This window comes from Strix uralensis, chromosome 1 (assembly GCF_047716275.1).
Source record: "Strix uralensis isolate ZFMK-TIS-50842 chromosome 1, bStrUra1, whole genome shotgun sequence".
NCBI lineage: Eukaryota > Metazoa > Chordata > Aves > Strigiformes > Strigidae > Strix > Strix uralensis.
The window spans coordinates 64,570,049-64,597,061 of NC_133972.1; the positions used below are offsets into that span (position 1 = coordinate 64,570,049).

Genomic DNA, 27,013 nt, shown 5'->3' on the forward strand with positions numbered 1-27,013 from the left:
CTAACAGAGCATGGAAGTACCGCTTCTCCATCAGGTCAGAAACTAGTTAATAGGAAGAGGGGAATAAACTCGCTTTTCCCTTTACCCTGCTCTGTATGTCTTGAGTGATTAATCTGTGCTCTGCCTCGAGCTGTTAATCTGCAGTGGTGACATTTCAATTATAAACAGCATTTTGTCCATCCCCTCTGGAAATTCTGGATTTGTCAGTGCTAAAGCATCACTAGTACGTGAATACAACTTCACCGATAACCGCACAGCTAAACCTTGTTTGCTTTCAAGAAACAATTTTGGAGGTTATGGTAGTATCTGCCAGCATAAACTTTAATGCAGAAAGAACAGCAGCAATGCCCATTTTCCATACACAAACAACTAAATTTAAGAGAACACTGCCTTGATGGGCAACAGAGTGACTGAGTAAGGCAATGATTCTCCAAACTTCCCTATTTTCTCTAGGAAAACATGAAGAGTGGAGGTGGCAACATTAACATTCCCATTCTGTCCTTGAGTGGATTTTCCTACCCTATTGTCTTGCACCCTTGTTCTAGTTTAAAGAGATCTGATAACATGAGGGTGGTTATTCCAGCCCCAACTTTTCTGTGCTATTTAAAGCAAGTATTTCTTGCTATTCGGGACTATTCTTCTGATCTGATTGCTGAAGAATATAATTGATTCTTGCATTTTCATCAGATTGCTTTATCTATAAACTATTGTCTCCTTTCTACTAAGCAATACCTCTTTTAAAAAAAACCCTTTAAAATCCACTAATGTCTCTTTTTCTGAAGTCATTTATCATGGCTTTCTTCAGAACTGGTTTCAGTTGCTCTTCATTTTTGCGAGTAGTTATATTTTGAAAATTGCGGTGTTTCAGGCCTCAGCCTCTGTATGTGTTGTTTATAGGGAATACAAAGCAAGTTAAAGGGCAGATCGAGCCTCTCCTCCCTGGCTCACTGGTCATGTTCTGCATTAATGGAAAAGCAGCCTCTCTGTGTTATTTGATCCTTTGTTTTCTGTTAAGAGTTACACTAAGGAAACAGATCTTGGTAACACTTTAAAAACTGTATTTCCTTCACAGCCTCTTGGTTAAGTGAGACCTTTGTTCAGGACAGGCCCACCCAGCATGAGCTCCTTAGGGGCAAGGAAATTCCACCACTAACTGGTGGCCATCTGATTTAAAGAAGCCAACCTACAGACTGGGTGACAATTCTACATACCTTTATTTTTAAACGCACTGGTAGTTCCACTTACTTCATTTGGATGTTTCCTGATTGCAAACTATTCAGATAAATTTGCAGGATTAGACTCTAAAATGCAGTCCAACACCACAATGCATTTGAAGGGATTCTAACATTGTAAATATTTTCCAGACAACTTTAAACTCCGTCTTACTTAAAGATTGTGTGATCACATTTCTAATACAGGTACTGTCAATACAGAATATTCAAAGGTGGTATGATAGAGTAAGATTGATTTAAAAGTCAGTATATTAGAATGTTTGCATTGCCAGTTGAGAGTCTTCAGTATTAATATTTTAAAGGTTTTTCTTTGCAATAATAACTAGAAATCTTAAAAGTATGAACCTATGGGAGTTAGGGCTTTGAGAAATCACTGGGAATATTTAAAATGTATTTAAAATGTTTGGTATATGACAAAATTTAGTAATATTTTATAGTTTAAAGGGCATTTCAAATTAAGCATTTGTAGTGTTAAAACAGTTTAAGATCCTGGGCATGCAGAACCTATTTGACTTCATCAAGGGTCTGTTGAGACACCACCTTGATTGCAGAATGAAAGTCATATTATAGACGAGCCTTCTTCTGATTAAGCAATTCCATTTGCTTGTCGCATGCTATGGCAGGTAATGCAACATCCTAAAACCTCCCAAACCCTCCCAACTTGGGGGGTGGCGGGGGGGGGAGAGCAAACCACAAAACAAAACTTCAGCCAAAGTACCAATTCTGCATTTTTTTAAATGGAATACCGTGGAAGTGTGTTTGTGCAAACCGGAGTGCAATACCACAGCAGGACTGGTACATATTAATGGCATATTAAAATGTTGTGAATTCCTTGGGACTGTGGTTTGAAGTTGCCCCTTTTTTTTGTTTTGCTTCCGTTTATCGGGCGGTCCCTGTACAGCTGCTTTGGTGGTTTCTCCCTGGCTCGGGCCCCGGCAGGCTGGGGGGATCCGCTGTATCAGCACCCCACCACCGGTGTTTAGCAGCCGCCCTGGGCAGTCCGGGCACGATCGCCTCACCTCCCCGCAGCGCGTCCCTGCTCTCCCGCCTTCGCACAAGCCCCTCCGGGTGAGGGAGGGACCAGGGGTTCGTCCCGCTCGCCGGGCTCCCTGGGCGCCGAGCACTCGGCTCCTCCGGCAGTCCCGCTCCGCGCGGCCGGGCTGGCGGCGCCCGCCCGGGGAGGCCGGGCCCGCAAAGCCACCCCCCTGTCCGGGGCGAGGGCGAGGGCCGGGCGGGCCCTGCCGCGCCATGGCCGCTCCCTGCTACTTGGGCTGGGATTTCAGCACGCAGCAGGTACCGCGGCCGCCCCCTCCGCCCCCCCCTCCCCTCCCTCGGCCGGCGGCTGCGGGGCGCAGGGCGGCGGGATAGCCCCGGGGCCTGCTCTGCGCTGGGCGCCGCCGTCGCCACCTCCGGGCTCTGAAGCGCGGGGCCTGCGGGCGGCTACACCCAGCCGGGCCTCGGGGAGCTGCCAGGGGGCAAGGCCCGGGCTGGGCCGCCCGCCCGCCCGCCCGCCATCGCGGCCCGCTGCCCTGCCGCTGTGCTGCCCCGCAGCCCAGAAGGGGAGCAGGCCGTCCTCCGCTCCGGCAGCTTTCAGCGCCTCTTCTCCTCCGCCCAGCGACGGTTTCGTGCTGCAGAGTTTCCTCACTGAGAGCGGGGCCGGGCTGGGCGCTGCAGGGTGCTGTGTGCTGCCCTCCCCGCCCAGAGCACAGCTGATGCCAGATCATTGCCAGCGCTTTATGTGTTTTAAGGCGTCAGTGCGCCACGGGCACTCGTGCGCCCGGCTGTTCGCATGCCTCCTTCCTTTCACCTGCATAAGCGTATCCTTAGCCCCTTTCTGTTTGTCCCATCTCTTGTGTGAAGCTGTAGGCTGTCTGTCCTAACATGTCCTGCTTCCGCATCCTGCTTCTCATCCTGGAAAGGAGCGCTATGGCCCTTTTCTGCATGGCAGGTTGCATGGAGACCCTGCTACCTCTGGCATCAGGCAGGCAGGGAGCAGGGATTTGCACCAGAATCCAGCTTTTCCAGTGTCCTTGTGTGAATCAAGATTGGTGGGATTGTGAACCCGGATGCTCAGGTTCCATCTTGAAATTTGATTTGTCGGCACAATTGGCTATTTCTACACTGTGAATAGAAACTCTACTTAAGTTTTACGTGGGCCTGAATATGTTTAAAATAGGCATATGAGCATAAATCACTTCATTATGGCTGTGCTGAAGTTTGGGAGTTTGAAAAGACACATCCAGGTTAGGTTGATCGAGTGTTTTTTAAGGGGGCATGCTGCAAGCAGAAAGCCAATTAAGCTGCAGTGGGTCAGAGCCATTTTTAAACTAGCGAGCTAGCGCAGAGCATCAGATTGGTAATGAGTTGTGCCAGTGCATAAATAATGGCCCTACATTAGTATTGCTAAAATGAGGATGGCCTTGTTATTTGAATGCAACTCTTTGACAGGACTTAGTCTTTGTAGGTTTTTTTGTCTGTTCCTTTAGCAGAAGTTTGCAGTTTCTCCCTTGCTGAAATATGTGCAGAATGTGAGCTACTTTCTCACTTTTCTAGGCTGTTAATGTTTTTCTTCTGTGCTAGGTGAACTTTAGTGAAGATAGAGGAGGTTGGTACTGTTCTAGTTTGTGCTTACAAGAAAGCTCAGCTTTTACCCTTTTGGGATGTTGATTTCCATATGTTGCAGAAGCTCAGAATACACTTGTGTAATGCCCTCTGAGCTTTGCCAGACTGTCCGAGTTTGATTTACTCACCATTTGGGGAACAGAGAAGGTCCTCAAGGTATTCTAAGGGTCTGTTAGGTTCCTTGGTAAGATGGGGGGGGGGAAAAAAAAGAGGGGGGGAAGCATATGGTATCTTTAAGATGCTGTGTTCTTTGGAGAGATTGGAAAAATTTGTTACCATGATGCAAGCTATTGGTAATTTATTTGCTGTTCTTTAGCATATGCCTGCATCTTGATCTTGTATGATTAAGGAGAGAGAAAAGGCACGGGGAAATGCGAGCAGACAAATATACGTGTTGCTGAATAGGTGGCGTGCTGGAAATTTGCATAATAACTTGTTTAATGCAAAATGAAAAAGTTGTATGGATTGGGGTGATCTTCTTTCTCCTTTTGTTTGTGGGAATTGAATTATTATAAATAGGTTATCAGTGCTATTTAATTATTGTTAGTTTTTGTTAACATCCTGTTCTGTATCTTATAGCTGAAAGTCATTGCTATTGATGAACAGCTGAGAGTCATTTATGAGGATAATGTACATTTTGATAAAGACCTTCCGGAATTTAAGTAAGGCTTTTTATATTGTACTTGGCCATATAATTTAGAACTTTGGAGATTGGGGCTGGGGGGGCTGTTGCCCTATTTGGTCTCATTGATATGTGTGGAGACATGGAAGAAGTTCATGCCATGTTCGTATTTCTTACTTGGCAAGGGTAGTATATGCTCTTGCCTTCCTTGGTATGTAAAGATGACAAGAACTCCCAACAGGAAATAAATTAAAAAAATTCTACCCCAAAGTATTACGTATAAATAAACTTCCCCCCCCCCCTTTTGGGACTTCATACTTGTGGAAATGACTGTTTCTTTTTGAGACACCAAAAGTAAGCACCACCTTTGTGTCAAGGTGGAATGCTACGATAACAGCAAGTAAATTGCATGAGGGGAACTTCTAAAAGGCATTTGGGAACAAATTAAGTGCTTCCAAATCTCACAATAAGATGTAGGATGACATTATTTGTTTACTTCAGTTAATAGACTAGAATTTACAAATGTCATCCTCCGCGGTCACAAGTTTCAATGAAGTATGTTTATTTACTTGGTGGTTTAACAGCAAAAATTGAATTTCATCATCTAGGTTCAAGCCACTAATGGTGACAGTTAGGAAACTTAGAAATAACTATGAGTTACGTGGAGCCAGTGAGCAGTATCAGCATTGGAGTCTATCACAGATCTTACTTCAGGATCAGAGCCGTTCCTTGCAAATTACTTACTTTGCAATTGGGTCAGACGTCTCTTATGTCACTTCCTAGGAGCTGGCTTTTACTTTTTCAGGTTGCAAACACTGATCATATTCTTGGTCTTAACATAAAAGCATTGCAAACTCTCTTTGGTTATTAATAAACTTGAAGAACTTTGCTTGGTGGGAAAAAATTGCTGAATTTACCAAGAGAAAATACCATTTTTCTGTAGGACTCAAGGTGGAGTCTATATTCACAGTGACAGACTGACAATCACTTCTCCTGTGCTAATGTGGGTCAAGGTATGAACAAGCTTTACATAGTTCAACTTCTTCCTTGATGTTATTGAAATGGAAATGTATTTCACACAATAGTGAAACTCATCATTCAAATCAACATAGTCCTTTGGCTTGTATTCTGTTTCTTTTAAGGATTATTCAGTGTCTTTCGTATGCAAATATTAATGTTATCAACAAACATAGTGGAAGTTCCTAACATTTTGAGGTTTTTTTGTTTGTTTCTTCACCCTCTACTATTATAGCATTGTATGTGTGCTATATCCTTTCCTCACTTTCCCTCATTTGAAAAAAAGATTATTCTTTTTTTTCCTCGTCTTTTTGTTTCATATGCAAAAGGGGCATCTGTGGCTTTGTGTAGCTTAAATACGTGTTTTATAGCAACCAGGTTACCTGCACTATTTTATTTAGAATAAGCTTTGCCAACCAATTCATGTCTCAACTGGTAAGTGGCTAAAGAGCAATTTATTCAGTGATTCTCAGTCATTTTGACTGGTGTTTATTTTTTGAAATACAGCATTCTTTTCTATTTTAAAAGAAGGCCTTCCTTGCTTCTGTGCATATTCTGCAAGACTTGCTCTCACATGGTTCTATGTAAATTTGTCTTACTGGTGTGATTTGAACAGTTGAAATATTTGAAAGGTCACAGAACCCCCAGGTGGTAAGCCATAGTAGTTGGTAAAGGTTTGGTAAATTTGCTTGCAGTTGGTCTTTTGAACCATAATGAACAGTACAGTTGTAATTATTAAATTAATAATATAATGATATAGGTATATGATGTTTCTTGGGAAATTTTGAAGTCTTGCAGTGATCTGTTTGTCAAGATAGTATGGGAAGTACTGATCTGAATGAGACTATGTAAAAATAGGTTAATTTTTGGTTTTAAACTTCATGAAAATGTGGCAAGAACAAAATTAACCTAGGTGCTTAAAGTGCTAAAATTCACTTGAATTAGCCTTATATTAAAGAGACTCGTGAGTTTTCAGCTGACACTGGGGACAGTGGTATTGAGGATACCGAATATCTTTTAGGAGGGGGTGCACGGTGCACCCTGTTAAGATTTCATAAATTTCCAGAAGAATAGAAAATGTTAATCCTGCTTTGTGTCTGGCAGTTTTTAAAGTGGCTTTTTAATGAATTGAAATTCTTTAACTCTTGCCTCATATTTAGGTTTCAAAGAATGGATCTCTGTGATTCAGCTTGTTTAAAGATCTTTTCTTCTCCTGTGTGATTCAACTGTTCTTTTATGGACTCTTACTTAGTAAATTAATTTATGCAGCTTCTTGAAAAGTCCACAGTCATTAGCTAATTTTTCATTATCTGCCAATGAACTCTTATCAGTGATGACATGAATTTACTGTTTAATTCCAGAGATTGTGAGTATGCATAATGCGATAGCTTGTTACAGTCATTCTTGATTCTGTTTTTTCTTGTAGGCTCTGGATTTGATTTTGGAAAAGATGAAGTCTTTGGGCTTTAACTTCTCACAAGTCAGAGCTTTGTCTGGTGCTGGCCAGGTTAGTTTACAAAGGAAAAAATGTCTTATGATATTTCTTCAAATGAGTATAAGGTATAGTGATAAATTTCATTTAAATAATTGTATTGCAGAAAACCATAATGACATCAAGTAAGACCAAAACTTCTACATAAGCATCCATTAGAAGACATGTTCCTCAGGAGAACTTAAAGACTGAAGCACGCAAGGCAATCAGTAGAAGGTAGTGGGAGTGGAGGATGAGGTTTACAGTGCAGTTGTTTAGATCAGTATAGTGAATAACTAGTTGGTTATCTGTTGTTTAAATTCTCTGTACATACAGATTCTGAAATGACTTGGGTCATTTTGAATTTCAGCATATCCAGGTGCTTGTGGAAATGGGATAGAAAAAATAGTGAGGAGTGCAGTTTGCTAATGGCATAGTAACATCCTGTTGAGCACAGTTTTTGCTGGCTGGGATATCTGTCTAGGAACAACAAAAAACAAATGATGATAGTCTTTGATGCAGAAATGACAAAGGTGCTGCCATGATTTAGCCTGTAGTGCATAATGCCTTTTTTCTGAGATTTATAAAACCCACTCTGACATTTAGTCAGTTAGCCAGTCTCCTAGTGCTCTGGTGAAACAAGGAAGTCTTTTATGACTTTCACAGATGATATTCAGGGTGAGGACAGCACCAAAGCAATAGCTAATTCTGACACATGAGGTTCAGGTTATTCATCTTAATATATCTGGGACTAATTAATCAAAACTCTTGCTTTGATCACCATGTTTCGTTGATTTCAGCTGAAAGTCTGAGCAAAGTGTCTGAAAATCATAGCTGGTATCAAGGCTCTGTTATGAATTCTTCAGTGGAACAGAAGTTAGGGACTGCCAAGTAACTCCAGCTTACTCAAGTGAAAAAAGGAAGTGCATTTCCATATTGCCTGTATTCCCTTTATTTTACCCATCCTCCAGCAAGTTGGGGGTATCAACTTGGTGCTATATTCAGATTCTTTCAGGTAGAACAGATTTTGTTTAGTTGCCCCCTTCCAACCCACATTGTCTCTCTCCCTTTTCTCTTTGAAGAACCTGTCTTTATGCTGCACATCACTGCAGAGGTGCAGTGATGTGCCAGTGTTTGTCCCAAAGAAGGGACAACCGTGGTCTGCACTGTCTGTTGAAATGACAGATGTGAAATACGATCTGGATGACAGTGTAGTCAAGTACTTTGTGCCCAGGGGGTTCTGTGTGCACTTGGTGTCATTAGAATTATTAGTGGGTCTCTGGGTGGTGCTTTGCAGTTTGCCTACAGTGTCCTGCAGGTGCGTAACTAGAGATGCCTGGCTTGAGGAAACCACGTGAGAGATGGAACTTAAATAACCTTCTCAGTATTATGCAGTTCATTGGTGGTGACTGGGGCAGGCATGTAACTGAAGAATCTGGGGGCTGTGCTGAAATAGCACAGAACTAAGTCTTGACTATGGAGCCCTGGCTACAGCTCAAAGAGCCCTCAAAGATGTATCTAATGCCATTAGCAGTATAATAATAGCAGTATAACAATAGTTCCCACTAGAAGTTGCTGTAGTTCAAAATCATCATTGTCTCTTGACTCCTACATTTTCTGGTTTAGTATATGTTTTGCTCAGTCTTAAAGAGTCTTTTAATGAGACACTTGATTTGAAAAGCTGCATTTTTTGGTCCTAGTTTGGAGAGAATTCTCTGTCCCTTAAACTTTGAAATTCAGATCAGGATATGAACTTTGTGGCTTGGGAGGGCATCTCCAACTTCTGTTTCTGCACTTTCTACAGCAACATGGGAGTGTGTACTGGAAAAAAGGAAGCGTCCAAATTTTGAAGAATGCATCATCCGAACTGCCATTACATCAGTCACTAAAGGTAACATGCCTAAAAGAGCTCTGAAGGGAGAGCTACGCTGTCCTTTTTTTTTGATCCTTACACACTGCTTTTCTCCTTGCAAACCTTTCCTCTTGTTTCGCTGAGTTGCATGCCCCTGCAGCATAAAGTGAAATGTACTGGTTGTTCCTTCAGCTCCAGGGCTTTTGATGTTTTCTCTTCTGAGTGACAGTATATACTGCTTTAAAAGCTTACAAGTGCCAGTGGGCATCCCAGAATCTTTCTGTGTCAGAGTAACAGAGTTTGTTCTTTTAGGAAATGTAATATTTTTGTAAACAACTTGTAAATATTTTACATTTTTTAATATATTTGTATTAACAAAAAATTGTGGTGAAAAATACTATTGTACCTGAGTTTCCTTGCAGTGCTTGTGATTTCATTAGAAAATGTTAGAAAAAAAGAAAGACTAGTTTACACTTACCTCTGAAAGGATGGAAGTGTAATGCTGTGTGGACACAAACTCCTGACAAGTACGTTGTTGCACCTCAACATTTTCTCTGTGTGTGTGGTTGCTAAGTTTTGAACATAGACTTGACAAACTTATTTAAAAAGAAAAGTAGGGAGGAATCAGCTTTCCTCTTGAAGACCCTTACCTTCCTTATTTCAAGATCAGAAAGTACAGTTGTATTTTGAACGGGAGACATTTGTCTAACTGATCTGTTAAATGATTAATTTTGGAAATATCTGTGCAAAACTCATAGAAAGGGAATTAAAATGCTCTCTGGTGATGTACTAAGCCTCAGCTGCATTTCCAAATGGTTATGCTGGTCACTAAAGAGAAATCTGTCAGTAGAGCTGTGGAAAGATGATCTGATTGTTTAGAGAGGAGTTCTAAAAAGTGGGGCTAAACTTTCATAAAAGGGTCTGGGGCTTTGTCTAGCAAAGGAGTGTACTGAGACATCGTGCTGCAGGGTATGTCGATAACAGCAGAAAAAGCCTGTTGCTTCCCTTTAGTGTGAAATTTGGGTTAAACTTTTCACTGCTGACCAACATGCAGCCCAATATCTGCTTTCATGTAATTATCAAGAGGAGACCAGAAGGGATGAGAACTGAACTGAGCTGATACATATGTTGCTGTATTGCTATTAATCTATCAGGGACTTCTTAGAGATCAGACTTACTAATAAAGGATATTGTTTGTTGCAGGCTTGTTTTTCTGTCAGTAACAGCCCCATTTGGATGGATTCTAGCACAGCGTCCCAGTGCAGCACTCTGGAGAAAGCCGTGGGAGGAGCACAGCACCTAGCAAGTATCACTGGTTCTCGAGCCTATGAGGTAAGGAGCAGGTGGGAAGTCAGTCCTCAGTAGAGTCTTATGATAGAAACAGTTGTGCCATAACAGTGGTACCGCAGCAGATACTGATCAGCCATTAACTGTGAAAGAGAGAGTTTTTGAAGAAACTCCAGTGATACTGTGCTTTAAAGTAGTCTCACAAAGGAAGATGTGGAAATTTTAAAGTGAGACTAGGCAAACAGTGGAAGTTTTGCTGTAGGAGGCAGCTGGGGTGAGCTGTTGCCTTTGGCCAGTGGTTCTGAAATACAGTGTTTAGTGGCCATGCTTACAGTCTCAGGGTCTGGTTCTCCCCTCGGAGCTCCTGCGCAGTCACATATCCATTGGGATGGCAGTCCAGTTTGTGTTACAGGTTTACTTGGGGTTATGACACCCCTCTTTGTGGGTCACTGTGTTAGGTTACTTCTGCAATTAAAAGATTGGCCTTTTAATGTTCCCTGAAGGCTAACAAGCTGCTGTTGACCTAAGAGAAGTGTTTCAAAAGTTTGGGATGCTATCAGAGAATACTCTGTCGCTTGTCTCCTCTTCCTGATACTTCCCTTTCTTGTAACTGTGACAATGAGTTATGGAGTGGGAGCCCTCCAGGCCCTCCACCTGGCTACTGTTACTGATGGTTTAACAGAATAAGGTTCTAACCTCCCAAATTGCTGATTCTGTTTTTGAATCATCATGCAAGGTTTAGGGCCAGTGTTGAAATCAGACTTTGCATACCACTAACAGTTTATTTTTAACTTGCTAAAGGTTAAGGTTCAGTGTTAGAAGTCTTTTGTTATTTGATATAATACGTGGATGAAGAATAATGATTCTTACAACTATTATTAGCCTGTATGGGAATTGCTGCTTTGAGTATGAAACTTCCTGCTTTGCTCCCAATTCACCTGCCTCACAGAGAGGTACACAGGTTGGGTAGCTTAAACCTTTTCAAGGATTTGAAGGCAGCATTTGAATTGTGCTGGTTCCTATGCACAGAATAAGTGTGATTCATTCCATTGAACTGTCATTTCTGAAATGTAAATTATGGATAGTAATGCTTTTTCACATGCCTTTTTTTCAAAAGGTGAGCAAAATTCTCATAATGAGACTATGCGTTCTAGCCTGTTTAGAGCAGATTGCCTGCTGTGCACTGACTTTCATCATGCATCAGGCAAATTAAATATCCAAAGTGCAATGTACTGAACTCATTACACAGAGTTAATGATTATTGACTCCATTTAGGGTTTGTGTTTCTAAGCATTTGCATTTCTTTCTCAGCGTTTTACAGGAAACCAGATAGCAAAGATTTACAGCCAGAATCCTGAGGTCTACATGGAAACTGAGGTTGGCTCAACTTCAATGCACTTATTGGAAAACACAGTTGAAATCTTCTAAAATTAATTTTGTGGACATGTCAGACTTTTTTACTAAAGAGTATTTTGATTCTTTTGTTTGATTTTAAGATTAAAATTGAAAATTTGGTTATTTTTTGTTTTGTTAAATTATTAGTTGTTAGATAAAAATCAGGTATCAGTTCTATCTTGAATCTTATATTTAACACAGCAGGCTCCATTGGATCTCACCTTTGTGGAAGAAGTTTTAAAAAACAGACTTTAATTTGAGTGGTAATAAATTGTATTTACAGCAGTTTGAACACAAGTGGGTAATTAAACACAGAGTGGAAATTTTCACACTTAGAACTGGCCATTTGCAAGCAGAAATGTGTTTGCTCTGCCATACAAAGCTGTCATCCGTGTGGCTGTGCACAGGGAAAAAACTGCAATTGTTTCTAGACTTTTTTTCATAGTTTTTCCCTTGAGGAGCTACTTTGATTCTATTATTACAAATGAATTGCATTGTGTAGTTGGTTTCCTTCTGATTTTTAATTTTTAGAAATCAACTTGCAATTCCATTATTGTTTCAGTTTGTTGAGTCTGCATCTAGATGTGAAATACCACGGTTTGAAGCAAGGTGAAAAATCCATGCAAATACGATGTAAATGAAAGAAGGACTCCTGTGCTGTGATTAGAATATGCCAGACATCCAGACCCATGAAGTCAGGCTGCTCCTGTTTTTGTATTACTGCAGTTCTTGATAGCATTGATTGTCATTTTTTTGTGGTTTTTAGAATCTCACCCCTGCATGAAACAGTTCATTTCATGGGGAAGTGAGTTGTAAAGTTGACTCTCTATTTTGTGGGAGAATGCTTAATTTTTAATATTTTTTTTCTTTCTTAGTACATTTTCATTGTATAATCTTTACGCTAGTAAGGTATGGAACAGAATGCTAATACTATCTGATCATAAACTTAAGACTAAATTTAGAGAAAGATATGTTAATGGGGTGGACATGGGTCTGTGGAACTGTGAAGAGTCAGATCAATTTCAGGCTTTGAGGGCTGGTTGTATTGATGGCACTTTTTAGCAATAGAGGATATGCAAGATGTTGTGTTCAAGCACAAAATACCTCTATGCCAGAGATGCTCTTGGGGACCCTCAAGAAGCACTTAGCAGCTCAGCAGTCTCAATGACATGTGGAAGGTGGATGTTTTTCCTTCTGTAAGTCAGCTTGCTAAACTGGCTGATTCGCAGTTTAACTTCATCCTTTTCCTTCCATTTCAGGCAGCTAGGGCCCACTGGGGCACCACAGAAGGTAGGCCTTCGTTATCTAAGCACAATATGATATATTCTTGGGGAGAGGTGCATGAGAGCATCATTAAGTTTCCTGGCCATTATAACCAGCTCTGGCTATAGTCTCTCTTTGAATGCTGTGTGAAGCAGTAGTTTTGTGATCATTAATAAAAAACCTGTCACTGCTGGCTCACTTGACCAGTAGAGATTTGATTCTGGTTACTTATTGGGTGACAATCATATTCTGAATTAGTCAGAGCACACAATAAAGAATTTGTCAGCTTTTATGCCAGCTTCTTGGGAACAGGTAATACTTGATAATGCAGAAAACTTGGTGGTAGCCGCTTAACTTGTAGTTTGTATAGCAGATTTGAAGTGGAAGCAAGTTTGTGTTGGATCAGTGTGCATTGCGTCACATGGCTGGCGCATTTTTGCACCAGTATTAGAAGCCCTACAGCTGGATTTAATGCGTTGTCGGAACATACCGTGAGGCAGAGCTGCAGGTAGTGGTTCAGTTCAGGGCTGATTATTACCGGCTCCTGGGAGTAACTCCCAGGAGGTCTGGGGTCTCAGCTGGGAGGAAGGTAAGAGTTCACGTAAAGGTGCTTAGCAGAGCCTTGCCAGAACTGCTGGAAAGCTTACAGACCTGTGCTCTGGGTGGACCAGTGCGTGGTTTCTGGGCATTTCCCCTGTTGTCAACATATAGGTGTTTGGTTTTTTTCTTAGTAAGTGTTCGTCCTTTAAATGAAATTTTGTGATACACCGGAGTTGTGAATTAATTCATGATAACATAGAGTATGCTAATATACTAGGTGTATTATGTGTGTTTCAGAGCGCAAAGCTATTAACAGCTTTTATCATGGGCTTACTTTTAGATTGGTACCTTCTGTATTACTTAGGCAGTAAGATAGAACTGAATAATCCTTTTAGGTGTATTTTTGTGTGCTTTCTGTGCCTAACATTGAGCATCTATTAACATTTGCTGCTTCCAATTACTTAATTATTTACTTTCTTACTCACTGTCTCACACTTTTTCTTTCAGAGAATCTCTTTGGTTAGTAGTTTTGCAGCTTCCCTTTTCCTAGGAGCTTATGCGCCCATTGATTACAGTGATGGTAAGTGTGTGGGCTTTTCTCATAGTAACAATTCAACAAGGAAATTTTCCTTTCCATCCCCACCTTGCATAGAAGGGGGACAAGTTCTCTGCTATTTATTTTCAGTCTTTAAACTTTAATAACAAGTATATTAGATTTTAAGCTAAGTTACTCCTTTCAGTTTGTTGCTACTCTTGATAGTGCTGTCAGCTGTGCTTATTTATTCCCATCATACTGTGATTCCCATTTCTATAAAGTGGATCCACAGAAAATAGTCTTAAAATTAGATTGTACCTTTTTTTCATTTATGATATGTAACAGAATGTTGAAATATCTATTTAAAAGCATGAAAAAGTTGTGGATTTTTAAGCTAGACTTCATAGTTCTGATATTTGTTTTTTGGTTCTGCTGGTTTAGTTCTGAGTTGCACAGGATGTGAATAAGATGTGTATTGTGATTATTTTTTCCCCCATCTAACTGGAGTATGGATCCACAACAGAAACATCTTTTCAAAATGAACCAGAGAAAAAAGCATAAACAAGCAAAAAACCCCTAAACTCAGTTTAAAAAAAATTAACCTTCCATATCTCTCTATTCATCATAACAAAGACAAAAAAGTGACAAGGCTAGTGTCTCTCTTTTCTGTTGTGTGTTATCTCAGTTATCCAGCTTTTAAATGGCAATTTAAAATGGCAATTACAAAGGAAACCATTTTCCTGGGAGCTGTGCTGTTATTTCTAAATAGCATTTTTGATTCCTGCTCTGAAACTAAGAGAAGATGTATTTCAGAGCTGAAAGGTTAGATAACAAGGCTCTCTAAGGAATTTTTGCATTATAGAGCCATAGTTGACACCCATGTGCTAAGACCAACTCATTTTTTCTCCTTCGGTGTTCCATCAAAGCTCATAGGAAAAGGCAAGACACCTCAATTTTAGCTAATGGACAACTTATTCAATATCAGATCTCCCAGTTATACTTGAGACCTTAAAAATTGCAAGTCAATACATGCTTATTTTGCAGCAGTTGTGAGATTATTACATCTGTCTTCTGGTCCTGTTCTGTTAGCCTTGTATTTTCACAACTGAATTTTTTTGTGTGTGTGTGTTATTGGCAACAATAACTTTGGAGATTTGCACTTTGCTCCTCAGTAGGCCCAAATACCGAGCGCTTCAGCTGCTCAGCAACCCACAGAACTAGCTCCATGTACTGTATTTCAGATAGAGATAGTGAGATCTTCAAGGTATTTTTTTCTGAAAAATATGTTGAATTTTTATTTTTCAGTGAGAGAGAAGTATTAACTTTGATTCAAATGTTTAAAATTGTAAGCATTAAAAAAAAAATCTTGGGGTTTTTTTTTGTTTTGTTTTGTAATTTTACCTCCGCCTTTTCTGCTTGGAAGCAAATGGAGGAAAGCCGTGCCTCTTCAATTTCAGGACATGAACATTTCTGTGTTTGATTGAAAATGAAAACATTTTAAACTAAAAGAAAATGAAAATTTGCTTCATTGGAAAATTTTCTTAGAAAATGAATTTAATTTTTCAAACAGCTCTAGGAAAGCCTGTTCTGTTACACCTCTGGATATTTACAGAACTTGAATAAATGTTATCTGCTGTTCAGAGCATGTAAGATTATTAAATCTTCGTGTGAAAAAAGATAAGTGAACTAAGCAGGGTGTTATAGTTCTCCTTACAAGACAAAAGATTTTTCGTCATAATAAGCTATATTTTGTGTTGTTTATTCCTTTCTTCTGTTAACATAATAAAAGAGAATTCTAATTCCAGTAGTAAAATGTAATTCCAAAGTATGCAGTAGTTATTTGTATCCAGCTGAAAAACTTGTTTTCTTGTCATTTACAATTTCTTGCAATTCACTTGATCTTATACATTTCACCTGTATATTGTAGTTTAAAATGCATCTCTCAAAATAATGTTCAGATAATAGACCTATTCTTCATTTCCGTAGGTTTAACTTCAGGTCATATCGTCTTTAAAAGACCCTGTCAAATTGTTTAGCTCTGCACAATAACTTATCTCTCTAAATTTGCAGGTTATTGTAGGAAATGTGCTATTCAGTTTCAGGATTGTTTTTTTTTTTCTTTTTAAAGGTCCAATCTTGTAAGGTTCAAATCACTCCTCATGAATGGCTGAGCACCCTGGGTGACTGATTTAAAAAAAATCAAATTACATTCTGGTGGAATGAAGAATGATTTTCATTTATATTGTGCAGATGTTAAGATACATTTGGGACCTAAACAACTTGCACACTTGAGGCATTGTTTCTTTTAGAAGACACCTTCAAGAACAGCAATTCAGCTCTTGACCTAGAGAAGTTTTATCTTTTGAAATGCTTTTTTAAGAGCCTTAGGCAAATCATAGCTTAGCATACTTGGTTTTGTTGTTCTATCAAACAAGGATGCTTTGAACTGAAGCCTTTTCAAAAGGAAGCGTGGTGGGCTGAATTTACTCCTAATGTAGCTTTCGTGGTGTCAGCTTATGATTTTAGCTCACTGAAAAGGCAATCCAGAGTGCTGTAATACAGATGCACTTAACTGTTTGTAAATGTATGCAAATATTGATCTTTAGTTTGCTGATTAATAAAAGCAGTTAGTCTGCATCCTTTGGTCTTTGTAATGAAAGTGTTTGGTTTTTTTAGTTCCCCCCCAGTGCTGAAGCACTTACACTTTTGTATACATAGTAAATATTAGCAAGTCCTGATTGTGCTCCTGGTCACTTTATGTTAAAAGTCAGTGATGCTTGCAGTGAAATACTGAATCCTGTCACATCCATGTACTGACCCTTTCCTCAGTCCTTACTAGACTGTGGCCTTCACTATTGACCTTCATTGCTGATGGGGTATCCATTTGGAGTGACAAGTCAAAGGGCTGCCTTTGATTTTTTGTTTTTTTTCCCCCCTTAGTTCTCAGGTTATTACTTATTTTATATGTTAAACTTAGTGCTGTAGATCATGACCAGAGGTGCTTGAGTTAGAAACTCACTGTGCATCACTCCTCATATAATCAAAGGAGGAAGAGAAGCGGTTCCAGGGAGTGCTCAGCTCTGGTTTTTATTTTCCCCTGACTAGAGATTCTCAGGCAAGTGCTCATGGTTAGCTAGTATGAATTCAGGCCAACAGATTAATAGTTCTTGTAACATAGTTGTTCCACATCTTTTAAATGAGTTTCTGAGGGCAGGGTAAATTAGCTCATCTTTCTTTTCTCAGGGCATATTAAAGTGTTTGTCACTATATCTACCAGTCAGTAAACTGAAGTGTTGTTTCTGTATTATATAAACTTAGACCTTTTCAGTTAGCGTTTTCCCTGTTTTATGCAGGAAAGATTAGAGGCTGTCCTTATGTCTTGCAAAATTGCATTGGAGGATACTGGTTCAATGTTTCTGTAGGCTTGCAGAGTGGGGAAGGGAAAGGATTTTTTCCAAAACCCCACAGAAAACAACTAACCTTTCCCTAGTAAAATGCCTGTTTATTTAAAGATTCTATTGCTTGCTAATTAATTTATTTTAGCAAAGGGGTTCTTGGCTTTTTAAATTAGGGACTTTTCCAGGAAAATTTATGGATTTATATCTGTTCTCATCTTTCCTTGTTATGCCTGAGGCCTTGGGACATGAAGCTGCTCACACCCTCTGCCTCCGGGAAGTGCAGACAGTGATGCTGGGCTCAGTTTACCCTGGAAGGAGGGGATGGCTAGATTTAAGAGTGGTCTCACATAGAGAACTGAGAGAAGCTAGAGTAAATCCTGCCATCTTTCCTTTTCTGTGGGTGGTAGTGATTTTGACAGCAGAAAAGGGAAATGCACCTTTTGCCCGTGGGAGGCATGTTGCGCACTGTGCTGTCAGATTCGTGCTGTCGCATCACAGGCCAAATAAACCAGTGCATAATTTGTTAAGTGAGCGTAATATGCCTGAAATGGGATTGATTAATAAATTTAATTATATTTTTAATGTTTTAAGTATAATCCAACTATCCTACTGTTTGGCTTGGGTTATTCCAGTGTTTCAGCTGGAGTGTGCAACACTTCCTGTTTATAGCACTGTGTGAAGCAGTAGGTCCAGACCTTGTTGATGGTGCTTAGGATTGGACTGCACAAATATATGCTTTATTTACAAATGTTATACAACTCATTATTAAGCCTATGTGAAAAAAGCTGCTGGGAGTTGATAGGGTGGGCTCATTTGTGCGTGTGTAACCAGCAGTAGTGTGTGTGTGTGAAGTGTGTTGGAGGCGTGTGCCCTTCTTCAGAATAAGAGCACTGCTAGAGCCTTGTTATGTGCTGGCTGAGATGTGGGTTGCATTCCTTCTCTTCCTGTGTCCCAGCATCGAAAGCATAGTTTAATTCCACAGACACTGCACGTGGGGTCAACTTCACCATCTTTGTGTTTTAAAAAGCTTAAAGATCTACTGTGAATGGAAGTAAATTTCAGGTTTTCCACTGTGCTCAACTGAGAATGTGGCTGTGTTTTTGAGATAAATAAGTTGTGGGCCAAATCAGTTATCTAGGTTTTTGCAAACCGTAATTCACTTCACAGAATCTAGACTAGAGGTGTTGCATGCTTGCAGGTGTTGCAGATTTCAGATGGGCTGTTTAGCATTTCTGAAAACCATTACTTTGGTATTCAAAGCTGGACTTTCCCATCTAGCCTCAAAATTAGAGACTACATTTGAAAATTTGATCTCTTGTGGTTTTTTTGGCTTCTAAGCCTTTATTTTGTCATTTCTGAAGAAGGAAACATTGATATGGAGCAGAATTAGTCAGCATGGATTTAGATACTTATATGATACTCTGCTCAAGGGGAGGAGTAGTGTAAAGCCATACCATCCGGGGGGAATTTCTTCATTGTTAGGTCTCAGGAGAACACAACACAACTGCAAGTGACATTGCTGCATCACCTTTAGATAGTTGTAGCGAAGTCTTTGCCTAAGGTGGAAGATTTGGGTAGAAGTGGGTAGAAGTTGATGGAGAGGCATCCACGTTCTTCTTTTTGCTCTTAATTCGGGAATAACTGAATTGACTAGTGCATTGTGCATCTGAGAAGCCTTTTCTGCTACCTTTACAGGTGAAAGCTATCCAGAGGCTGGATTATCAGTATCCTTTATGCTTAGAAGAGCTGAAACCATTCTCTTTGAATGTAAAATACGCATCTGTAAATTTTCTGTTGCCTGTAATGAGATAGAATTTTCTGATACAGTACTGTCTTGAGTTTAATAATATATGCTTCGTGTTTTGATCTGTCATGTAGGTTCTGGTATGAACTTGCTGCAGATTTGGAAAAAGGTATGGTCAGTGTCCTGCCTTGATGCTTGTGCACCTGGATTGGAGGAGAAACTAGGATGCCCTGTACCATCCCATTCAGTCCTGGTATGTTCCTGTCTAGAAGAGTTGTAACCAACAAGTAGGGCTTTGTGCTTAGAGTTCTGCTAATAGCACTTTCTTGGAGTGTATTTGTGTGTGCGAGCAAGCGTGCATGCACAGTTATCCTCAGAGCTACGCTGCTTGATTTAGTATTTCCAGGTGTGTTGTGAATGTGTATGCCAGAGCAGAAACAGACATCTTTGAAACCTGCTAGCTGGCATCAGTCATAGCCTTCATCGTTGATCTCCTTGGATTCTTGCATGCCCTGGGGCTATGATGAGAAAAGTTTTGGTAGATGCTCCAGTGCTAAGAATCTTTGGGGTCCCCTCCCATGCCCACAAGCACCTGGTCACTGCAGAACAGTGCACAGTATTTATGAGTGCAGAAACAGAACCCAACATTTGCATTTCTTGACAGAGACCTTGTTTTAAACTGCTTGTAGAGTTAATGAGGTAATCTTTGTGAATAATTTGGGTTATTTAAAGCTCCTCAGTTCACATAACATAATGGTGAAATCAAATCAAGCTGTGCATCTCTTAGAGTAAATGAGTTTAGTCTTACTACCCAGCACAAAAAGAGCTATTGCTTTAGCTGGTGTGCATGTAAGGGAGTATAGATGCCCATCACCTGATTCCTCTGAATTCCATGCTGATCTTCTGTAATGGAGAGGAATGTATAAAAAATCCTTATAGATGCCCTTGTACTTTTTTTTATGGATGGATTTCTTCACCTGTTTTTTCTCCATGGCTATCAAATGTGGCTTGAAAGAACGCAGTTCTTGACCCCTAAAATAATAGGGGTCATATTCCAGAATTTGATGTTGTGATGTATATTAATGTTGTGTTTCCTCTTATGTTTGCATTGAATTTCTAATTTCTGTGTATTAATATTCGTGTATGTGTGCAAAACAGATGGATGTGTTTATGTTACTTGATGTGAATAACCGGAGAAAGACCCAAAGCTAAAATGCTACTATTTACTTAACCTATTTCAAAATCTCATTTGAGGGTATTTCTGTGAGGTTCTTAACAAAAAAAATGTGTTAAAAATCTTGAAAATACTCATTCATACCGTAAATACACAGAAATGATTATTGTAGCTGCTCTGGGGTTTTCTAGTTCTATGTTACAACACACTGTGTCATACATTGCAAGATTATTTTCCATTTTTGGACCTTTTTTTCTTCTCTTTTTCTTTCTTTCCTTAGGGGCCCATTTCTCCATATTATAGTCAGCGTTATGGGTTTAGCCCAGACTGTAAAATAGTAGCATTTACAGGAGACAATCCAGGTGAGATGATTAAATGTGTAAGATTCAGTGAAAATGATTATGTGTGTACTAAAATTCTAAATCAATCTCATTGATTCTCAGGTGCTCCCTATACAGTGAAAGAATATCATGTTTATCAGCATTAATGCCTTTTTCCAACAGCCTTCCATCACTGGTTCTTCTGAGATGTAGACATCTTGAATAAGCTGGGTATGACAGATGAATTGTCTTTTGCCTAGTAATTAGAGGTGACTTCATTTGCCTCTTGATAAATTCAGTTTTGGTTTGCCTGCCCCTAAAAAACTATTCTTACTGTGAACTGCTAACATTTTAACTTAGAAAATATGAATTTAAAAATTGCTGTTGTATCTTTTCAAGCAAAAAAAGTGGAGGTGGACTTCATAGGCCACTCAATAAGAATTAGGGCTGTCCTTTTGTCAGACTTGATAGATCTCAGTATAAGGGAAAGTGTTAATTTAGGGTCCATTTTTTGAATCCTGGAGCCTGTTTCAGTGTAGAGCAAATTAATCTGTTTCTCAAGACTCTGAAAATAAAATACCCATATTACAGTAGCATATACAAGTTTGAATCAAGATGGAGGCTCCATCGTGGTATATTTTACATTCGTATTCTGAGAGATGGTTAAACTCTGCATTTCCCAAAAATCCAATTTTTCTTTTAGAGATTCAAATCCAGCTTAGTCCAATAAATACATGAGTAATCTGATGTAAGTGTGAGCATTTCCTCTTTAAAGTATGTTGTTAAGTAAGGGTCCACTGTATTTAAAACCTGGATACATAAAACACTAGATAAACATGCAGTTCCGTAGTCTTTAGTCTGAAGCATTCTGATCTTGTTAAAATCACTCCCTAACCCAAATGTTTTGCCCGTCTTTTACAGTGTATAGGTCAAGGCCATCAGGAGCATATTTGCCGTTTATATTGTACTTTGAGATGGTGAATGCGATGTATTATGATGTCTCATACAACATGCTATAATTGAGTCAAAGACATAACTCTATCTGGTATTCTGACTTTTTACTTTCAGCATCACTGGCAGGGATGAGACTTCAAGAAGGAGATATTGCAGTAAGTTAGAACATACTCTTAAAAACTGTCCATATGCCTGAATAAATGAAATACATGAAATGTAAAATTGCTGTAGGTTATCAGTTAAATTTATCTGCTAGTGTTGATTTTCTGTTTATTGGATTCACGCTTGTTTTATTTCTACCAATCTGTAAGTTGCCTGAAAGATTTTATTTCTACCAATCTGTAAGCTGCCTGAAAGATTTTAAGTAAACTCTTTTGACTGTTTTTAACTAATGCTCCAGACATTAAAACCTAAGTCTCCATCCAGTATGTATTTCACTGGCGTGACAACCTGAGTCAGAGCTAGCTTCAACATGAATCCAATTGACTTAATGTGTAATTTAAAAACAATTAGTGGTAATAACAAATGGTTTTAATTTAATTCCTGTATTGCTTTCCATGCGTATTGTGATAACACTTCAATTATTTTTTTTCCCCCCTCCAGATTAGCCTTGGCACAAGTGACACATTGTTTCTGTGGATCCAAGAACCAACTCCTGCCTTAGAAGGTCATATCCTCTGCAATCCTGTGGATTCTCAAACGTATATGGCACTTTTATGGTAATATAATTTATTTTTTGTACATCTGGGATCAATAACATATATTTCTTTCTCTGTGTTAGTGTTTTGTATTTCTTTTGCAAAGTGATAACGAATAGAACATTCAGCATTCTGTATGGTATATGGCAATCTACTGCTGAAGCATTTGCATCAATGTTATAGCATTCCTATTGTTTAATTTGAGTAACTGAAACTGCAGAGTTGTGGAGGATAAATTCTCATACCAATGAAAAGCTGAAATTATTTTTATGTATACATGGAGCCCAGATCACTATGAATCTAAGGTAATACATTTAATGTACAGGAGTAACAGTCTTCTGAAAGATAATAATGTGAAATGTCAGAAGCTTGACCAGGCTGTATAACTTCTGTGCTCTTCTAGTGGTCCAGAGGGGGGACATAACAGGGCAGGTGAAGATTTCCTTTTCAGAGAGGAGTATAATCAGTGCTGTTCAGGGACATATTAGGCTGTGTATGTGGAAAAAACTCAGATCTCAAGAAACCCAGCTAAGAGAATGATCCTCATGTTAGCTTTTGACTGCTGTAATTTGGCAGTTATTTGGCCCCTTGCCAGCCAAGTAGGTGGAAAGGTAGCCTGAAGCTATGTTTTCCCTCACTGAGTCTCTGTATTCAGGGCAGAATTTTCCAAAACAGGTCATAGTGTTTAGGCAAATATTTACAAGCAGTATGCAGCTAAATTTTGTCTAAATCCCCTGGATTGTAGGTGCTTGAAACTCAAAACTAGAGCAAAGCTCAAAACTGCCCTTTAACTGTAATGTTGAGTCTTACTTGTACAGTAATGGGATGTTGTAGATGACAGTGGAACAGTGATCATGAAGTTGAGTTCAAAAGCATGATGTCAATTGCAAGTTACTGAGTTTCATAGTATGAGTTCCCGGCAGTTGTTTGTTTTTTTTCTTTCAAGTTTTACTTTCAAGTTTCTCTTTTACCCAGTATTTTTCCCACTTTTGCTGTAAAAGAGCTATATAAACAACCTGTTCATAATAGCAAAGGAGATACTGAGTCGTTTTTTCTGAATAATTGTTATACTGCCATTCTTTTACTGCAGCTTAACATGTGCAGAAGGCCAAACCTGCCTTTCAGAAAGCAAATTTCAGCAGCCATGCAGATATAAAGAGTTCCTCTTCCTCCTGCCTAACCATTTCTGCCCTGACACTGCCCCTTTTGCACCAATGCTCCTTTGTTTCTAGACTATTAGAGTTAATAGGGGACCCTTAGTAGAAAGAGAGCGCCTGAGCTACCAGACAGAGTATTTGAACAGAAAACTCGAGTAACTTCAGCTGCTGCTATTGAGCAAGTTCAGTAATTTCCTTGCCCTTTTTCTGGATATTTCTGTGCCTTTCCTGCTAAGTTGCTCTGATAACTCCATGCTAGAGAGTATTCAAACTGTCTTCCTCTGGATCTGAGTCCAATGCTGCAGTATTTTGCAGGAGTGTTATATTCACAAAGGAGACAAAGGAGCTGACTGGATAAAAGGTACAAAGACCATAAACACTGAACAGATGCATATTTTGCAGCATAGTTTACTGGCTCTGGACCAGAACCGTGCAGATGCAGCTGTGGTGCTTTCCTTTGCCAGATCCTGGCATAGATCTAGACCTCATAAATCTTGTTGGACCCAAGCTGGCTCCATACCAGGATGATGCTTCTGAAATCATAAATGCAATGTAGAGACACTCTTGCTCCTCCTTGCAGGGTAATCTCAGAGTGAGCTTCTTAGCGCTGTGTGAAAGTACTTCTCTGAGGAGATGTCTTAGCTGTTCAGAGACAGTCTGGGTTTAGCGTGACCTGCCAGACTGGATCTAAGCTGACTCATTGGAGAGATGTATACCAACATCTCTGCACTGTGTTCCTCAACATGTCCTGTAATATTTGTTTTCTCTCTTGTCTAGTTTTTTCCCTCTCTATCTCTTTCCATAATGAAGAAGTGATTGTATCTTTTAGCTTGCCCAGCTTTATTCAGCTGATACAATAAACACCAATGTTGACATAAACAGCAAATTGCTTTAAAAATCTAGAGCCAAATGTTTTGGAAAATGTATATGTTATGTTTGTGTGTTTCAGTTTTAAGAATGGCTCTCTGATGAGAGAGAGGATCAGAGATGACTGTGCTTCAGGCTCCTGGGATGAATTCTCCAAAGCCTTATCATCTACTGTTGCTGGAAACGATGGAAACTTGGGTATGAGCCTTAGGGCTGGGAGTTCCAGGGTTTGCTTAGACACATACTTGAGTGAGTGTTGTACCTACTTTTTACTTGAGTCATGGTAAAGGCCAAGAATCAAGTTAGCTAGAGCAAGGGAAATTCCTAATGTGTACTTAGAAATGCTCTGTTGGCAGGCTAAGTGTCATGATAGTATTTTCCTTCAATATTCACTAAATAAGAAAATGATATTTATGGAGTTCTTTTGGCATTTAAAGTGTGTTAGTAGCACCTTAGCTGTAGAATGTTTAAAAGTAGTGATTTCTGAAGGAGGCTTTCATTAAAGTTTGTTTCTTTTTCTGAAGACTCAAGTGAATTAAGTAGCTCCATATTATTTCTTTTTCCATCATTACTCTAAAATCTTGTTCATGCATGTGAACAAAACAGTAACGTCAAGTGATACCCAGATTTCCTGCATTTTCCCCAGTGTATGTCACAGAGTAATTTCATCCCTATTTTTTTCCCACATTATGGTAAGTGAATTAAATGAAACAAAATTATGATGATGATCGTATTTTAAAAATATAGATAAATCCATGTATTTGAAGTTTCACATTATTTTCTTTCCTACAGTTTAACATTTTACAAGTATAGTATATAGCTCTGAAATAAGTTACTGAAAGGTGAGCATATGTGTTATCAAGATTAAAATTTAACCATTGCAGAACTGGATTTGAAGTCATCACCATCATCCTAGATCTGAATTGATATGAGTAAAATTAATTTAAAAACTGTAGATAGCAAAGTTCTTAAATGTAGATATTTAAGCTGTAGAAGACTTCACTCCTTAGGAAAGTGAATTTAAGATACAGTTTCTTGATACTGTGAGGTTAGCACTGATTTTTTATTCTTAGAAGCTCTGTTATATTGTCTGTCAAATCCAGTGTCCGTGGGGTATTAAAATGACCTGGAATCTCTTTTCACTAGAAGACAAATCAATTCAGGTGTTTCAGAAAATGGGAAGAAGTTATTCCAAAACCCAAAAGTCAGTCACTTGAAATGTTATTAAAAAAATTGGAAGTTGATGCAAATATTGTTACTGATTTCAAGGATACCAGGACACACTGCCTTAAAGTTTTAAAATTTGTATTATAGTATACTCACTTGGATATCTCAGTCCTCTATAAAATGGGTGTTTTGTGAAAGTCATGCTCAATAACCTGAATGCTTGGATAACCTCTGGGTGTACATGTTAAAATATTGTAGTCTCCATAATTGGAGTTCTTGAGGGAAGGGAAGTGGAGTAAAGAGGTGGTTAGGCACCCTCCCTTTTATTGCTTGGTCCCTGCGCTTCCTGTTGTGTGGGAAGATGCCCCTGCAGAGGTTTGGGAATGGCAGAGGCAGCTGCTAGGGTGAGGTTGGGATAATGAGAGTAACAGGGGTAGCAAACAGGGAAGGAGGAGGAGTGACTGGATGAGGGTCCTGTTGCGACTGGGAAGTGTCTGAGAAGGCTAATAAACCCAGCAAGTTTACCTGAAGACCTTATCTGCCAGATTCAAGGAGGCACCAGGGTCAGAAAGGAAATTTTGGGTTATACATCCCTTGGCAGGGCCTGCAGATCTGTAACCCACAATGTTGCTTACTGACAGGTTTTCAGAATGTTTAACCAAAAAGGTTACGTGTGCTAAAGCGCAGTACTATTTTGGGGTTTTTTGGCTAATAACCATAGGGCTCCTAGGACAGCATACTCCTGTTCCAAGGTCTGAACCTTAGAAACTCTCCTTAGTTTCTTAGCTCTCAGTTTTTCTGTCCTCATTCTCTTTTTTTGTCTCCCTTCTTGAATAGCTTTTCTGACCAGCCCTTCTTGCCATGAACACAAAAGAAATCTTTTTCACACCTTTTGTCTACCTGTCTACAAAGTGTTACAGCATTTCGTCAGATCTCATCAAACTATTCAGAGACCAGCTCTGCTTCATGAATCTGATGTTCTCTAATAAGCTCATGAAATCTAATCCAGTGCATGACGTGTTCCAGTATTCCTGTACTCTTCTTGCTAACTCACCATTTTTTGTTTTTTTTTTCACTCTTGCATATGACCTACTGAAACTATTTCTAAGATGTGTTATATATTGTCTACGTTACTCACATGTGGGTGTGTGCTCTTTTGTAGGCTTGTTTATTATATTGTTTGGGTGCCTAGAGCCAGACATGCTCAAGATCCACATTTTTGTAAACTGAAAGTAGTTAAATTTGATAAATGTGTGGACTGAAACTAGTTAAACAGACTGTGTGGTGACTCATATGTCTTTCCAAACACATGATAAACATTTGTTATCATTTTAGCTGTGTGTTGAAATAAGATTCCAACTTTGGGCTAGGAGCAAACATGACACTCTTTAATGTTCCTTGATGCAGGTTTCTACTTCGATGTGATGGAAATTACTCCTGAAGCAGTTGGGATTCACAGATTCAACAGAGACAACCAAAAGGTAGTAATAATTTAGTTAACATCTCAAACCTTGAAGGAGTACTGTTAAGGCTTGAAATCTTTGCCGTTATCTTTTTTTTTTTTTTTTTTTTCTGAGATACTTGCTTTCAAGTTTTCGTTTATTGATGCAAGTCCCTGGGATGATTTTCATAGGGAAGTATTTCGTCTGTAGTTTGAGAGTATCTACAGTGCAAAGTCTGAACTAGAACTTACATGGT

The 27,013-nt window shown here is 39.3% G+C and overlaps 1 protein-coding gene across 8 annotated transcripts in view; it reads left to right on the forward strand.

Annotated features, from left to right (window-relative positions):
- Positions 1-2,311: 2,311 nt before the first annotated feature.
- XYLB (xylulokinase) overlaps positions 2,312-27,013 on the forward strand; it is an 83,683-nt gene continuing 58,981 nt past the window's right edge. For 3 of the 8 annotated variants that reach the window (XM_074869260.1, XM_074869292.1, XM_074869278.1), the window contains exons 1-15: positions 2,312-2,525; positions 4,434-4,516; positions 5,420-5,489; positions 6,920-7,000; positions 8,769-8,855; positions 10,020-10,148; positions 11,415-11,480; positions 12,762-12,788; positions 13,809-13,881; positions 19,113-19,231; positions 20,433-20,514; positions 21,541-21,581; positions 22,030-22,145; positions 24,231-24,346; positions 26,723-26,796. In XM_074869260.1, the coding sequence (XP_074725361.1) occupies positions 2,481-2,525; positions 4,434-4,516; positions 5,420-5,489; positions 6,920-7,000; positions 8,769-8,855; positions 10,020-10,148; positions 11,415-11,480; positions 12,762-12,788; positions 13,809-13,881; positions 19,113-19,231; positions 20,433-20,514; positions 21,541-21,581; positions 22,030-22,145; positions 24,231-24,346; positions 26,723-26,796 (1,209 nt within the window). In that variant the 5' untranslated portion in view covers positions 2,312-2,480. Of the gene's footprint in view, positions 2,526-2,718; positions 3,307-4,433; positions 4,517-5,419; positions 5,490-6,919; positions 7,001-8,768; positions 8,856-10,019; positions 10,149-11,414; positions 11,481-12,761; positions 12,789-13,808; positions 13,882-19,112; positions 19,232-20,432; positions 20,515-21,540; positions 21,582-22,029; positions 22,146-24,230; positions 24,347-26,722; positions 26,797-27,013 lie in introns of those variants that run through there. The other 5 variants (XM_074869295.1, XM_074869268.1, XM_074869293.1 and 2 more) reach the window with 5 other exon arrangements.